Source organism: Trichomonas vaginalis, chromosome II (assembly GCF_026262505.1).
Source record: "Trichomonas vaginalis G3 chromosome II, whole genome shotgun sequence".
NCBI lineage: Eukaryota > Parabasalia > Trichomonadida > Trichomonadidae > Trichomonas > Trichomonas vaginalis.
The window spans coordinates 4,656,231-4,670,763 of NC_067204.1; the positions used below are offsets into that span (position 1 = coordinate 4,656,231).

Genomic DNA, 14,533 nt, shown 5'->3' on the forward strand with positions numbered 1-14,533 from the left:
GCTAATAACCACTGATATATCTTCTGTTTCGTAATATGTGGTGCATATGGTTGCTGGTCTTTTGCAATTGAACGTCTTGAATTAATCTTCCATTATTTTCTTTACATTTCTCACAATGCTTTAAAAATCTTCTTTGGTTTTTCCTTTCTGGATCATCACGGATAGAATAAACTTCTTCTTTACAATATGGACAAACTTTATAGCCGGTGAGTGCTTCAACGTCTGTTATTCTGTCAGCGTGAAGTTTTCCACATGGACTCTGTGTTAATAAAATATTTACTGTTTCAAATTCTGGATCTATCATTATTGATTCCACTAATGGAAAGTCTACCTTATTTATGTCCACGTCTTCTGGTTGAGGATCACAATAATAGAAATCAATATTAACATTTAACATTCTCGCTAATCTCTCACTTTCTGATGAAATGTCAAAACCTTCATATGCATCTATTGCTTCATTTAAATAGCTTCTACGAGTTTTAGGATTAACACCATCAGGAATGTTATAGAAGCGTTTAAATAACCTTCTACCTTCTGCTCTAATTTGATTATCATTCATTTTAGCTGTTCCGTTTTTGTTCATTTATGTAAGAATAAAAAAAATTAAAAAATAAAGTTTATTCTTTAAAGCCCATAAAATGAATTAAGGGTGCCCTATAACGATAATGTAAACATCACAAAATTAACCTTATTAGAACTCGAATGAATGGATTATCCAGATTCTAGTTCTCAATATAATAGCCTTAAAAGTGCTTTTCTGAGGGTGGTCTATCGTCTATAGGGCACCCTTAAGAACACATAAATTTTTATCATCCGCGACGTGACGAATACATTTTAATTTACTCAAGAATGCATACTCTGATACATTAAATCTAATTCCTGTCTTATTTAATTTCACAACTTTGAAAAGGAATGTATGAATAGCTATAAAATGATGAGAAGATGTTTTATGGGTTGCTTCCATTTTTTCTGAAATAAATGAATAAATATAATGTTTATAAGTTTTCATATCTTTTATGTTCTTAATAACGAATGGTATAGACCTTTCAACTTCGTCTTCCTTCGGTGCTGTTCTTTCATATGAAACATTATTGGTATCTTCAATAATGAAACCACAATCACACAAAATTTTATAGGTTCCAATGGTTTCTTTTGATATTTTATCTAATAAATCAAAAACTTTATCAACACCTGTGCATTTATTTAAATAATAATTTGTGTAAATATCATGATCTTCTTTCTTAATCGTATTAGTTGCATATGTCACGTTTTTAAGAGCTTTTTTGAATTTCTCAGAATCGAGAGGGGGTGAAAGTAAGATACAAGGGTATTCTTCATTATCAATAAATTGTAACTTATGTTTACGTATAAATTTAGTACCTTCTTCTGAAAGTGTTTCATCTATTTCACCATCTAATAAATTTTGTGTTGATTCTGAGACATAATTTTTATATCTTTCTTCATGAGATTTCTGAACTTCTGATTCTGAAGCTGGGATATTCATTAAACCCTCTACTTCATTTTCATTATATTTTTCAACTTCTCTTAATTCCTTAATTTTTTCATCTATTTCATCTCTTATTTTTTCCAGTCTTTCAATTTCATCATATTCATCATCTTTAATCCGTTCTTCATAATATTCAGGGAAAACATCAGGTTCTTTAGGTTTTTCTTTTTTAGATGTGGGATATAAGAAATTTATAACATCATCTTTATTCATTTTTCCATCATAATCAAATTCATTTAAGAACTCTGTGAATTTTTTACAATTTCTTAAATAATATTTATCAACCTCATAACCTGCCTCCTCTAATATATCCTTTATTTCCCCGTTTGTGAATCCTAATTTTTTAACGTCGTTAGTTTTGACGCTCATTTCATACAAAATAAAAAAATAAATTATTCAGAAATGAAAGAATGAATCAAATAATTGATTTCATAAATTCAAATAATCATTAGTTTCAATTTATTTTTAAAGTTTATTTTACTCGTTTATGACTCCATTGATTCCAATCAGGATTTAAACAATAATTAATAAATACCATCCTCCTTTCATTCCTGTTGTCAAAATGTCATGTTGTCACATTTTTCAGAGAAATTAAATTACCTGGTGACCTGGTGACCTCATCAGTTATTCAAAAATAATGAATTATTGAATAACCTGACATCATCTATATATAGCTTCTTTTATAAAAGATCAAATAAATTATTTATGTATGGGCTGAGTGTAAATGTGGATGACATAAACGATTTTGTATCATTTTTTAATGATTTATTCAAAAACGTAAGTAAGAATAAAAACCGTAAGAATCATACATTTTTTTAATGATTTATTCAAAAACGTAAGAATAAAAACCGTAAGAATCATACATTTTTTACTTCATATGTTAATTTTTTTAATGATTTATTCAAAAACGTAAGAATAAAAACCGTAAGAATCATACATTTTTTACTTCATATGTTAGAAAAAATGATACAAAATCGTTCAATATCGTATGAATTCTTACGTTTACAAAAAAAGTCACACAACCCGCACATATATACTACTTCTCTCATCAAATGAGAGACTTCATAAGGAATATTGCCCTATTCGAGTAAACTTACATCCATGACATTTTGTGGATCAGGGAGTAGTAAAATATCGTATGAGGGATAATAATATAAAATCCTTAGAAAGATAATACTTATATGGCCGCGCTTCTATACTTAAGCAGATGTGCTGTATAAGAGTCATAATACTTTTGAGTTTTGGGTTGAATGATTGGTAACCCTATTCAATCACCAGTGAAATTTGCAAATTATGGGGAATATCCAAAGAGTATATCTTCTATGAACAATTCATCCATATATACAAGAATGTGAGAATCAAATAATAATAATAAAACATTTGAAATATCCTTTTCCTACCTTTGTTACAAACATCTCTCAATAAATTATAATTAATAAACATTTTCATTATTTAATTGTTGAACACAAGTCACAAAAGACTACACAATTTGGATTTCAATAAAAAAAATAAAATAAAAAAAATTAAAAATAAAAGGGGAAAAATCTCAAATTTTGGGGACAGTTTAAAAAACTCGTGCCAGTTGCCAGTTTCCAGAAAAATTCGTGCCACTGGCTGTGCCAGTATGCAGAAGCCTACATTGATGTCGTTAAAAAAATTATAAAAAATATCCAAAATTATTTTAGAAATTGCAATATTTTTTTGAATTTTCGAATTTTTTTGGAAAATAAATCGACATAATGTTTGCTTTTTATGTGATTATAAGCATTATTCCTATAAAAATTTTGATCAATTTAGTTTTTTTATTCTTCGATCGGGATATTTTTTAGTTTTGTAAAAACGTATGACGAAGTATTTTGATGAAGTACTTAAATTCATCTATTCTCTTCGACCAGAACTTTATATAATACCTGTATCAAAGCAGCTCATGCGCATTGCACAGCAAAATACGCAGCTATTCAAACAGAATAAATCAACTCGAATAAAATGTCACAAGACGAAGCAAACATATAAGAATTGTTTTGTAAAGGTAAATTATCAAACAAATTTCGAATTTACTTCACTCCAAAATCAATTAATCGAATTATTTGAACAGAAGAACATAAATATTCATGATCAATATATTGCAGAGCTTGGTTTCTATTTTGACGACTATACACAGCAAAATACGGGCAATACTGAAAAATATATTGTTGGGTATTTTTATTTTGCTTTTGCAAAAGATATTTCCAATTCCCTTATATCAAGGGATGATTACAAACGCTTAATAAACTGGGATAGGCCACTTGAAGAAAATAATTATCTCGTTAATGATAGGCAAACTAACAAATCAGCCATATTCGACGACGATGATGACTTTTCTGATCTACAAAGTATTAAAAAGAACATCGCTACTTCTCAGCCTTTAGTTATTCCAACTCCAATTAAACTGTTACCCAAAGATGAGAGCGATTCAGATGACTTTTCTGACTTACCTATGGCTAATCAGTCAAATAATAAACCGATTCCGCTACAAATACAACCTGTACAAAAATTACCTTTACCAACACAAAAAGAACCACAGCTTCAACTATCTGTGAAAACAGACAGCTCAAATAAAACAGATTTAACTCTTAGACCATCAACAATAATAAAGTCTCCTAAAAATAATATTAAAATGCCAGATAAAGTGGACTTCGACTTCATAAATGATCCAGACTATGTTCCTCAGCAAACAAAACAACGTTCATTCCCAAGTCCTCCAATGAGAAAGAATAGCATGAGAATTTCAACAAAATCCAAGTATCATACGCTGGAATTGAATTCAGCGCTACTTGCAAAATCGGGTCTATCTAAATCTCAAACCAAATTGTTAATATTACGTGAAGATGATGCCGATGATTCAAATTATAATTAATATTTTTATTGAAGATATTGTATGTTCTATTTTTTAATATATCTACTGCGATAGCTTGTAAATGTTTAATTTATATTTTTTAACTGCAATATAATTTTCCATTTCTTATTTTTTATGGCAATCTGCTAAACAATGAGAACAGCAACTATATTATGAGTTAAATATAATGACATATCATTTGAGTTTATATATTGATAAAATTGAAGTGTGAAATGTGAAATCCATGCATTTTAATTCTTAAATCATTATCATACAAATGACAATAATATATAATCTCAAATCATGACTTCTAAATTTCAAAATGTCTGCACGTTTACTTATCAAGGAGCCCCCATCAATTCGATATTTCAGCTCACAATTACCATCAATACAAAAGGATCTATCCAACTATGTAGATTCAATGGCTCAAGATATTAAAAAAGCAAATAACATCACAGAAGAATTTAATTTTGATTTAGAAACAGCAAATACAGGTGATTTGCTCATATATGGCAGAATATATGCTAAACTTGATAATGACAACCCTTCAGAAAAATTAATCGGTCACAAAGCACAAATTCAGTTAACATCAAAATTTTCTCGCCCATATTTAGATTTTGAAGCTAAATTAAATGAGACTTACTACTACCGTGGCCAAATAGTCGTTGTCCTTGGAACATTCCAAAATTCCGTATTCGTTGCAAAGCAAATCTACTCAAATTGCAGAGTTGCAAAGCCGCATGAAATCTCAACACTCTTCAATACCAAGATCACAGTTGCTGCTGGTCCATACTTCAAAGAAAACTTAAGTGAAGTTCAAGATTTTGCAGAAGGAGTCTTAGAGAACAAACCTGATCTTGCAATTTTCCTGGGACCATTCATTCCAGCTGATTGCAAACTTCTTTATGCAAAAGAATGCAATAGAACGGGCGAAGATCTCACAAAAGAAGTTTTAACAATACTTTCTAACAACCATAAAAACTGCGTATTTGTCAGTAGTGCTGAAGATTCAATTGCTGATCCAGTCTTACCAACAAAAGCCTTCATGCCATCTACAGATAATTATTCAGTTACTATGGATCCAGTATTTATAGAATATGGTGATTTAGACTTATTCTTAACATCATATCAGTCATATAAACTCATTGCAAACAACTTTGAAGGAAAGAAGACCGTAAATGGCACAGAAGTTGGAAGTAGAATCACAACAATCCTTACAGAATTCGCTAACCAACAATCAATTTGCCCAGGAATTGATGAACAAGTCCAACAATCCTTTATTTCCCACTTTAGACCAGTACGTCCTCCTCATGTTTTCGTTGTTCCAGGCCAACCAAATGCTACAGTGTCTGTTGACGATGATGTAACAACAATTTTAATCAATCCTGCTATTAGAAGGTCATTCGCAATGATCCGTGTTAAAGATGGCAAAGTTAATTCGGAAATTATGAAGTTTAAATAAATAGATTCTATATTAAATATATTTCTAAAATCTAAGTTTATATATTAACAAAAAAATTCAAATAACAAAAAAATATATTTCGAAATCATTTTTTTCTCCGCTTATTCAAGGAATAATTCTAATTAACCCTTGAGTGTAATCACTATGAAAAAGTCTGAGAATGAAAATTATTATTTTGAAGTTTCGATTTTGATTTCTTCAGCTCTTTGCTCCTTCCAAAGTGATAAATTATCTCTCATTAGCTGTAACATGATAGCAGCTTCATTATATTGATCTTCTGGCAATTCTTCTAAAAATCTTATTGCCTCATTAAATGCTGTATCAAGTTTATCAATTGCATCGTCGTGTAGGTTTAATATTTCATATTGAAAGACTGCATAATTGAGAATTAGTCCTAGATTTAGTGGATCTGATACAACCATTTCATCATTCACAGATAACAGTGCTGCTTCATAGCATGTCTTTGCACGGCTAGCGTGGCCTTCTTGGATTTCTTTAGAACTTGCATATTCTGCTAAATAACGGTAATAATCGCCTTTTAGCTTATTTAAATAGATAATACATTTACCATTGGATGTAGTAGGTATTAAAGTTGAGTCTATTATGTTTAATATATCTTGACAAATGTTCGTTATTTCTTCAATAAGTACGGCCCTATGCTCTTCTATAGCCTTTAATACATCCGGTGATTGTAATTGAAGTTGGTTATCCATTGCTACAAGTGCATTTCTCGGAGAATTAATTGCTTTTTTATATGTATGTGCGAAAAAGTCGATTTCTTCTTTTGTTAAATCAGTTTTTGTTTTCAAAGCTTGCTTAATATACAAAATAGCATCATTTGGCTGCCCAGCTTTCATAGCAACTTGAGCTAATTTCCATGCAATGCTTTCTTCATTCATTTTTTTTTCTTCTATATAAGGGTCCCAAATTTTTTAGATATACCCCCTAATTATCCGTTTACAATTATTCAAAATTTTATAAAATAAAAATGGCATTTTCAGAACAGCCAACAATAGAAAAAGAACAGTTTTTTAGCAACATAAAACCTCTTGAAGTATTTGAATACCCTAATCAAGCTTCAAAAATGATCTGGGAAGTAAATTCCAATAATATTTTAGAATTTTCCTCACAAATAATAGTTCTAATTAAAACAGGTAAAATATCTATCAAGATGATACTTTACTTGATTGATAGCTTTTCAAAGATCCGAAATAAAGATATTGTATTATTTGCTGATTTATATCATAAGATTTTAGATGCATTTTCATGCGTAATCAAACCAGAAAATGATAAACTGGCGACATTATTATTCCATAAAGGATTCACTTTCAATAATTTCACACCTTACTATGAAGTAGATAATATTCTCAATATATTTTCAGACGATTCACCTCTACATTTTATTGCCTGGGATAAAGTTGATGAACTTAAAAGCAAATTCCCAAACCTTGAAATTGATGAGACAATTAATTTTAGATTTACTCCTCTTGATTGTGCTTGCAATTTTGGATCTGAATTATGCTTCAATTATCTTAAAAATAAAGGAGCACAGTATTCTAAAGATTCTGCAAAATTAGCCATTAAAGGCAGAAATAAAAACATTTTTATGCAAATGATAGAAGACGGACAGTCATTCGATAATATAATCAACACCGCATTAGATTATCGAAACTATGAAGTTGCTGAATATCTCAAAACTAAACTTGGACAAAAGCCTGATTCTTTAGCAGAAAGTTTGCATTTTGGAAACTATGATATAGCATCATACTTAATTTCAAATGGAGCAGATATCAACAATATTTATATCCTCTTTCTTTCCATATCTATTATTATATAATGAAATTCTTTTTCTTCTAAGATCTATAATTATTTGATGATTTCCTCTTTCATATTATTACATTGCTTTTCTTTTAATATTTTTCGTTGATTTATTATAATCTCTTTTTATTTATGTCAATCACTGACTTTTCCAATTCTCCTTCTTCTGATATCAATCATTATTTTATGAAATTCTTTTGCTTTCTATATCTATCATTGCATTATTACATCCTCTTTCCTTCTCAGAATATTCTATTTTATTTGATATCACCTATTATTTTACCAAATTCTTTAGGTAATTATAAGTGTCCTCTTTCTGTTGCAATTGAACAAAATTCTATGGAAATTGTTAAATTATTAGTTGAACGTGGTGCAAATGTCAACATGAAACTTATTCTCTTTCTTTTCATATTTATTATTGTTTTATACTGTTCACTTGAATTTCAAATTTATCATTAGTTTATCGAATTGTCTTTCTTTTCATATTTATTATTTCATTATTATATTTTCTTTGTTTTTACATATATCATTTCTTTATGACATCCATTCTATTTTCATATCCATCATTAATTCATTATATTCATGTTCTTTTTACATCTATCATTGTTTTATGAAATTATCTTTAATTATATGAAATTCTCTTTATTTTTATATCCATTTTCATTTAATGAAATTAACTTTATATACAAATCACTCTTTGTTTAAGTGCATTCTAAGTGTTCTCATATATATCATTGCTTAATGACATTTCTTCTCATCTCACATAATCCATTTTCTTTTAATATGCATCATTTATTAATCAAATTCTCTTGGCAATGATGAGTGTCCTCTCACTTTTGCAATTCGACAGAACTATGGCATTCCAAACGGGAACCGCGGTTGGTTACCATGGATTTCCGTCACCGGTCACATTTTAAAGATTTTTAAAGCCTTATAAAAATATGCTTTGTAAATCATTTTTTGTAAATCGGCAAAAATTTGGTAATTTTCTTCAACTAATAAATCTGCGAATAGCATTTATAATACAAGAACAATCTTTTAAAATGCGTTTGATTCATTTTTGTATAATTTCATATAGGCACATATATTCTTCCGGGACTTTCCGTGATTTTACCGTAAAATCATTAGTTTACACCAATTTTTCCGTATTTTGAATAGTTTACTGCACTTTTTCCGTAAAATTGAGTTACGGGAATCCGCAAAATTTCCGGACCTCATTTTTCATAGAATATAATAATAATATTTGATAAAAAGATATATTATTTATATTTTTGATTTTTGAATTACGGAAAAAGTGAATTGTTAACTTGATTTTTTTATATGGTTAATTTTTCAAATGATTTTATGAAGATCTAAAATATTAAAAGTAAAAAATTGAATTACGGAAAAAGTGAGGTCAAAAGTGAAATAAATTTGCAGAACAATTTTCATTGAAATAAGACATTGAGTATCACACTTTAGTGAATCAACATCTATAAGAATGAAGTGTTTTGAAGCTGAAATAATATTGAATAGAAATTAATTTTTTCTGAAATTTTGAATGAAATTATAGGAAATAAAAAAATTACTAAATATTGTATTCATACAAATATATTATTTTAAAGGAAAAATAGATGCTGATAGAAACGATGAAAAATTTTGAAAACTTTACAATTAATTTATGTTCGTTAACCACAGAGCTTGCAATCCAAAGCTCACGTTAGACTACAAGAGTCATGAAGTCTCATACTAAGGGATATCCAACATATATTTTAATAATCTAATGTTTGTGACAAATATTCAACATAAAATTAAGTTTTCGTTTCGTTACAAGGCATTCATACTTTGGAGATATCATATTTAATGTACAGAAAAGTTAATATTAAACAATACATGCTAAAGAATTAATAAATAAGATAATAAAATAAATTTATACGTAATTACTTTCATTTAATATGCTTTATGCTGTATAATATTGATTAAGAGGCATTAAAAGGTTCCATAGTCTGCTTTTATAGGCAAGATTTTTGATAAAAATTTAAAATTTTGAAAAATGATGAGAAAAGGAAAAAAAGGTAAATGAGAGCAAGAGGAGGGAAAAAAAAGAAAAGAAAAGAAAGGGAAGGGAAAAATAAAAGAAAGAAGGACATATAAAAATTTAGATGCGCATTCTTAATGCCGAGGCGGCTTGCCGCCGAGGCGCGATTTTTTTAGGCCTCTACGGTAACCCGGCAATGTTTTTTTAAATCTTGTACAGCCCTAGACAGAACTCTCTTGAGATTGTCAAGTACCTTGTTGAAAATGGTGCAGACATCAACATGAAACTTTTTCTTTATCCTTTCATGAAATTCATTAGAATTTTATATCATTTATTGATATACAATATTCTCTTACTTTTCATGTCTATCAATGCTTTATGATATTTTCTTTTTCGTTACATCTTTCATCACTTTATGTCATTCTATTTCTCTTCATATTTATCATTAGTTTATAGCATTCTTCTTCCTTTGATGTATTTTATCATTTTATGAATTTCTCTATAATTTCAAGTTTATCATTGCCTTATGAAATTTTAACTCTTATCATATCTTCTATTGGCATATGAAGTTCATTTCTATATAATGAATGCCCTCTCACTGTTGCGATTAAATGCAATTCAAATGAAATTGTCAATTACTTGGTTGAAAAAGGAGCAACAAAATAACATATTTGATGCGCAATGCTGAAAAAAACAAAGATCTCACAATAAACACACTCCAACTTATAATATTTTAGGATCAATTCCGTGTGAAACAAAGCTTGAAACTCCTAATTTTGAACTTACGTTATGAATTCATTTGTGTATTTGTTTTATTATCTGAGTTGAACACCGACATTCTTTCAAATCTTTGAAATTTGACTATTGAATAACTTCATATTGTGCAAGTCCAATTGAATTTTGAATTTTTTTAAATTTTTTTATCTCATTTATTTGAATTATTAATTCAAACAAGAATACTAGTCTATACTTTAACGAAAACATTCAAAATAGTATAAAATTCCAATCTGATTAAAATATATAGAAACTTTATTATAAAAAAGACTAGATATACATCTATAGTTAAAATGTTCCGGGTATATCATTTAATTTAAAGTATTTCCAGAACTAAAGTTAATTTTTGGGTAGAATTCTTTTATAAATCAAAGAGTTTTCAGAAATTGTCCAAGCTACTAACAGAGAAATACATTTGAGATAGAAAGATTCTATTTTCTAAATCAATATCATCAATTTGAAATACAAATTACCTAATAATTTGATAGTAGTAATATGGATGAAATTGAAACATATTGTTTCTATAATTGATGATACTTTGAACCAAAATTAATCCGTATTAAATAATATCGAAATCATATTTTTCGTATTCAGCTAAATTAGAGGTAGTTTCGGTGCTATAATTATAGTCTTGATCTTTTAGTTCGTAATCTGGGAAATCATCTTGTAAATTGAGGTCATTTTTTTTGAAATTCTCTTGAGGTGCAAAAACTGAGCAGAATATTGGATACCTATCTTTGAGCATCATTGCGATGGCAGCAAATATATCTGCAAAAGGCTGGCTTTGTTCAGTATTTTGATCACTCATATTTTAATAAAATTTTAGGGGGAGTATAATGTATAGACACTAAAAAATTTTTTTTTCAATCGTTTTTTTTGTCAAAAATTATGGCTCAAGGTCAATTACCCGAAGAATATATAGCATTGGGAAAAGATCTTAAGTCAATTGACCGCGAAATATTAACAGATGCGCTCGATTTAACTATATTTTGGAATCAATTGGGAAAACAAGGTGAAAGTAGAAACAACAAAAAATCATCCAAAAATCCATATTCTCATACAAGACCTGTATCAATTGCTCAATGTAGATCTATTGCGCGCGACGATTCAAAGTCTTTAAATTCGATGTCAAATCATTCGCCAAAGCTACCGAAAACGAGGCCAACTCCTTTCGTATCTCCAAAAGCACAGAAACAAAAGAATAATACAACTGACCAAACTATAGAAGAACGCGAAATCGAAGAAAAATTAGATATTTCCTCAGCAGAATTTTCAGAAGAAGAAGATATTATGGTTCGTTACAAATCATCTAAAGCAACCGATAGCATTTTCACATTGAAGGAGAAAATGAGTCCAATTCATTTCCGAAGAAAGAGACGTTCCCAGAACACATCTCAGTTTAGTATTAAAAGTATGGCAGAAGAGCTAGAGGAAAATGGAATGGGTTACATGCTGAACCCATTAAATCTAGAAGAACCTAAAGATCAAATTACTAAAACAAAGACACGTAGAACGTCTACGAAAACAACGCCTACAAAGACTCAAGAACAATATGTTAAGTCTATTGATCCTAATGAGTTATACAAATTAACACATTCTGATTCATCTGAAGTTTTCTTCAACTTGGCATCAGAAGGATCCGATCCTCACTTCATGCTAAGGAATAATAGCAACGAAAGATACAATCTCGGAACTGAAGATCAATCCAGTGACGAAGAAACTGCATTGCGCTTCGAAGCTTCAACAAAATTCATGGAACTCTACCCAGAAAAGTTCAGTGATGATGAAGCTTTTGATAATTTTGTTGATGATTATATTGCAAAACACAAAAAGACACAGAAATAATTTATTTTTACATAATAATTTGTTTGAATAAATGTTTGACATAAAGATATCGATAAATTCGAAAGTATTTACATGCAGTCATTGATTGTATTATGTAATCAGAATAATTGTTCTGAATATAATATGAAATTATTCTTATGAGAGAAGAACTATATATTTTGAATCTCTGATTTTATATGGCCAGGATTCCACTCATTCATGCATTAAATAATAATAATCTTGAAGTTGTTATCTCTTTTGGAACTAATAAAGACTCAAAAAAAAAATAATGATGGAAAAAACATTGGATACTGTAGAAGACAATTCAAAAATCACCTTAAATCTGCTTGCCCTAAGGTGAGTGGAACAAGGACACTATACACTATGCAATCACAAGATATCTGGTTTTAGTGATCGGATATGCAACATAATTACATATATTGACACTTATACGGAATTCATTCTAAATCATCAGAATATATAGCAACTGTTATGCATTACTACTCAATTTCTCTAACGCAATCTTTAGGACCTACGGTACATTTTTAATACTATGGTAAAATAGGAGAAGTCTGTGAATGACCTAAATAGATCAAAGAAACAATTACCTATTTGGTTAAAAGGGGCAGTGCCCTCTGAATTCTCGTCATATGGTGGTAATGGGAAATTTAATATTAAATAATGAGAATTATTGTTATCGTCTTTATCATGAATTGATTTTCTGGAGCTTATTCGTTTACAAAATCTTAAAATTATTTTACAAACAGAATATAAATATGATGTAGATTTATGACCTATGATTAGATATGCGCCATGCCATATAAATATTGGGTATTAACGATAGTCTTCATTTAGCCAAACCGTGGACAATAGTATTGAATATTAAAAGGCGATTATTTTTGAGAGAACTCATTGATTTCCTATCAATATATTCCGCCTTAGAGCAAGCAGTTCCTTTAGAAATGAAAAATCCAATTATCTGGGAATCTAAAATAGAACCAGGAATATTATGATATTGTTACTTTCATGTAAACTACATCAGAGGGAGAAAGATAGAAAGAGAGGAATATGATGCGGAAATATTATTTTTTTGCACCATGTGAAATAAGAAGTTCAGTGGTTTCTTTACTATTATTAAATACTGCAATATGAAGAGCGGTTTTTCCATTTTTATTTTTTTCATTGATATTTGCACCATGTGAAATAAGAAGTTCGGCAGTTTCTTTACTATTATTAAATACTGCAATATGAAGAGTGGTTTTTCCATTTTTATTTTTTTCATTGATATTTGCACCATGTGAAATAAGAAGTTCGGCTATTTCTTTAAAATTATAACGTGCTACAAAATGAAGGGCGGTTTTTCCATTTTTATTTTTTTCATTGATATTTATGCCATGTGAAATAAGAAGTTCGGCAGTTTCTTTACTATTATTAAATACTGCAATATGAAGAGCGGTTTTTCCATTTTTATTTTTTTCATTGATATTTGCACCATGTGAAATAAGAAGTTCGGCAGTTTCTTTACTATTATTAAATACTGCAATATGAAGAGTGGTTTTTCCATTTTTATTTTTTTCATTGATATTTGCACCATGTGAAATAAGAAGTTCGGCTATTTCTTTAAAATTATAACGTGCTACAAAATGAAGGGCGGTTTTTCCATTTTTATTTTTTTCATTGATATTTGCACCATGTGAAATAAGAAGTTCGGCAGTTTCTTTACTATTATTAAATACTGCAATATGAAGAGTGGTTTCTCCATTTTCACTTTTTTCATTGATATTTATGCCATGTGAAATAAGATGTTCGGCTATTTTTTTACTATCACGCCATGCTATAGCAATATGAAGAGAGGTTTCTCCATTATTATCTTTTTCATTGATATTTGCACCATGTGAAATAAGAAGTTCGGCTATTTCTTTAAAATTATAACGTGCTACAAAATGAAGGGCGGTTTTTCCATTTTTATTTTTTTCATTGATATTTATGCCATGTGAAATAAGAAGTTCGGCAGTTTCTTTACTATTATTAAATACTGCAATATGAAGAGCGGTTTTTCCATTTTTATTTTTTTCATTGATATTTGCACCATGTGAAATAAGAAGTTCGGCAGTTTCTTTACTATTATTAAATACTGCAATATGAAGAGTGGTTTTTCCATTTTTATTTTTTTCATTGATATTTGCACCATGTGAAATAAGAAGTTCGGCAGTTTCTTTACTAGTTTCATCTACAGCAATATGAAGAGCGGTAGGG

General features: G+C 29.1%; 6 protein-coding genes across 6 annotated transcripts, besides 5 other annotated features; 4 read left to right on the forward strand and 2 right to left on the reverse strand.

The window, feature by feature from the left end:
• Window positions 1-648: 648 nt before the first annotated feature.
• Window positions 649-788: a mobile genetic element.
• A 661-nt stretch (window positions 789-1,449) lies between these two features.
• Window positions 1,450-1,998: a mobile genetic element.
• Window positions 1,999-2,550: 552 nt separating this feature from the next.
• Window positions 2,551-2,606: a mobile genetic element.
• A 743-nt stretch (window positions 2,607-3,349) lies between these two features.
• On the forward strand, window positions 3,350-4,484 carry TVAGG3_0486770 (uncharacterized protein; the record flags this gene model as incomplete). Its single annotated transcript, XM_001316774.1, has 1 exon — window positions 3,351-4,403. The coding sequence occupies one exon, from the start codon at window positions 3,351-3,353 to the stop codon at window positions 4,401-4,403; it is 1,053 nt and encodes a 350-aa protein (XP_001316809.1).
• A 220-nt stretch (window positions 4,485-4,704) lies between these two features.
• Window positions 4,705-5,861, forward strand: TVAGG3_0486780 (DNA polymerase 2 alpha 70 kDa subunit family; the record flags this gene model as incomplete). The annotated part of the gene is made up of 1 exon (XM_001316775.2): window positions 4,705-5,844. The coding sequence occupies one exon, from the start codon at window positions 4,705-4,707 to the stop codon at window positions 5,842-5,844; it is 1,140 nt and encodes a 379-aa protein (XP_001316810.1).
• Window positions 5,862-6,014: 153 nt separating this feature from the next.
• On the reverse strand, window positions 6,015-6,743 carry TVAGG3_0486790 (protein domain specific binding; the record flags this gene model as incomplete). Its single annotated transcript, XM_001316776.1, has 1 exon — window positions 6,015-6,743. The coding sequence occupies one exon, from the start codon at window positions 6,741-6,743 to the stop codon at window positions 6,015-6,017; it is 729 nt and encodes a 242-aa protein (XP_001316811.1).
• Window positions 6,744-6,838: 95 nt separating this feature from the next.
• TVAGG3_0486800 (spectrin binding) lies at window positions 6,839-7,774 on the forward strand (the record flags this gene model as incomplete). The annotated part of the gene is made up of 1 exon (XM_001316777.2): window positions 6,929-7,681. One exon carries the CDS (start codon window positions 6,929-6,931, stop codon window positions 7,679-7,681), a length of 753 nt encoding a protein of 250 aa, XP_001316812.1.
• Window positions 7,775-9,711: 1,937 nt separating this feature from the next.
• Window positions 9,712-9,905: a mobile genetic element.
• An 846-nt stretch (window positions 9,906-10,751) lies between these two features.
• On the reverse strand, window positions 10,752-11,277 carry TVAGG3_0486820 (uncharacterized protein; the record flags this gene model as incomplete). The annotated part of the gene is made up of 1 exon (XM_001316778.1): window positions 11,013-11,261. One exon carries the CDS (start codon window positions 11,259-11,261, stop codon window positions 11,013-11,015), a length of 249 nt encoding a protein of 82 aa, XP_001316813.1.
• Window positions 11,278-11,333: 56 nt separating this feature from the next.
• On the forward strand, window positions 11,334-12,380 carry TVAGG3_0486830 (uncharacterized protein; the record flags this gene model as incomplete). The annotated part of the gene is made up of 1 exon (XM_001316779.2): window positions 11,342-12,298. The coding sequence occupies one exon, from the start codon at window positions 11,342-11,344 to the stop codon at window positions 12,296-12,298; it is 957 nt and encodes a 318-aa protein (XP_001316814.2).
• A 561-nt stretch (window positions 12,381-12,941) lies between these two features.
• Window positions 12,942-13,145: a mobile genetic element.
• The last annotated feature ends 1,388 nt before the right edge of the window (window positions 13,146-14,533 follow it).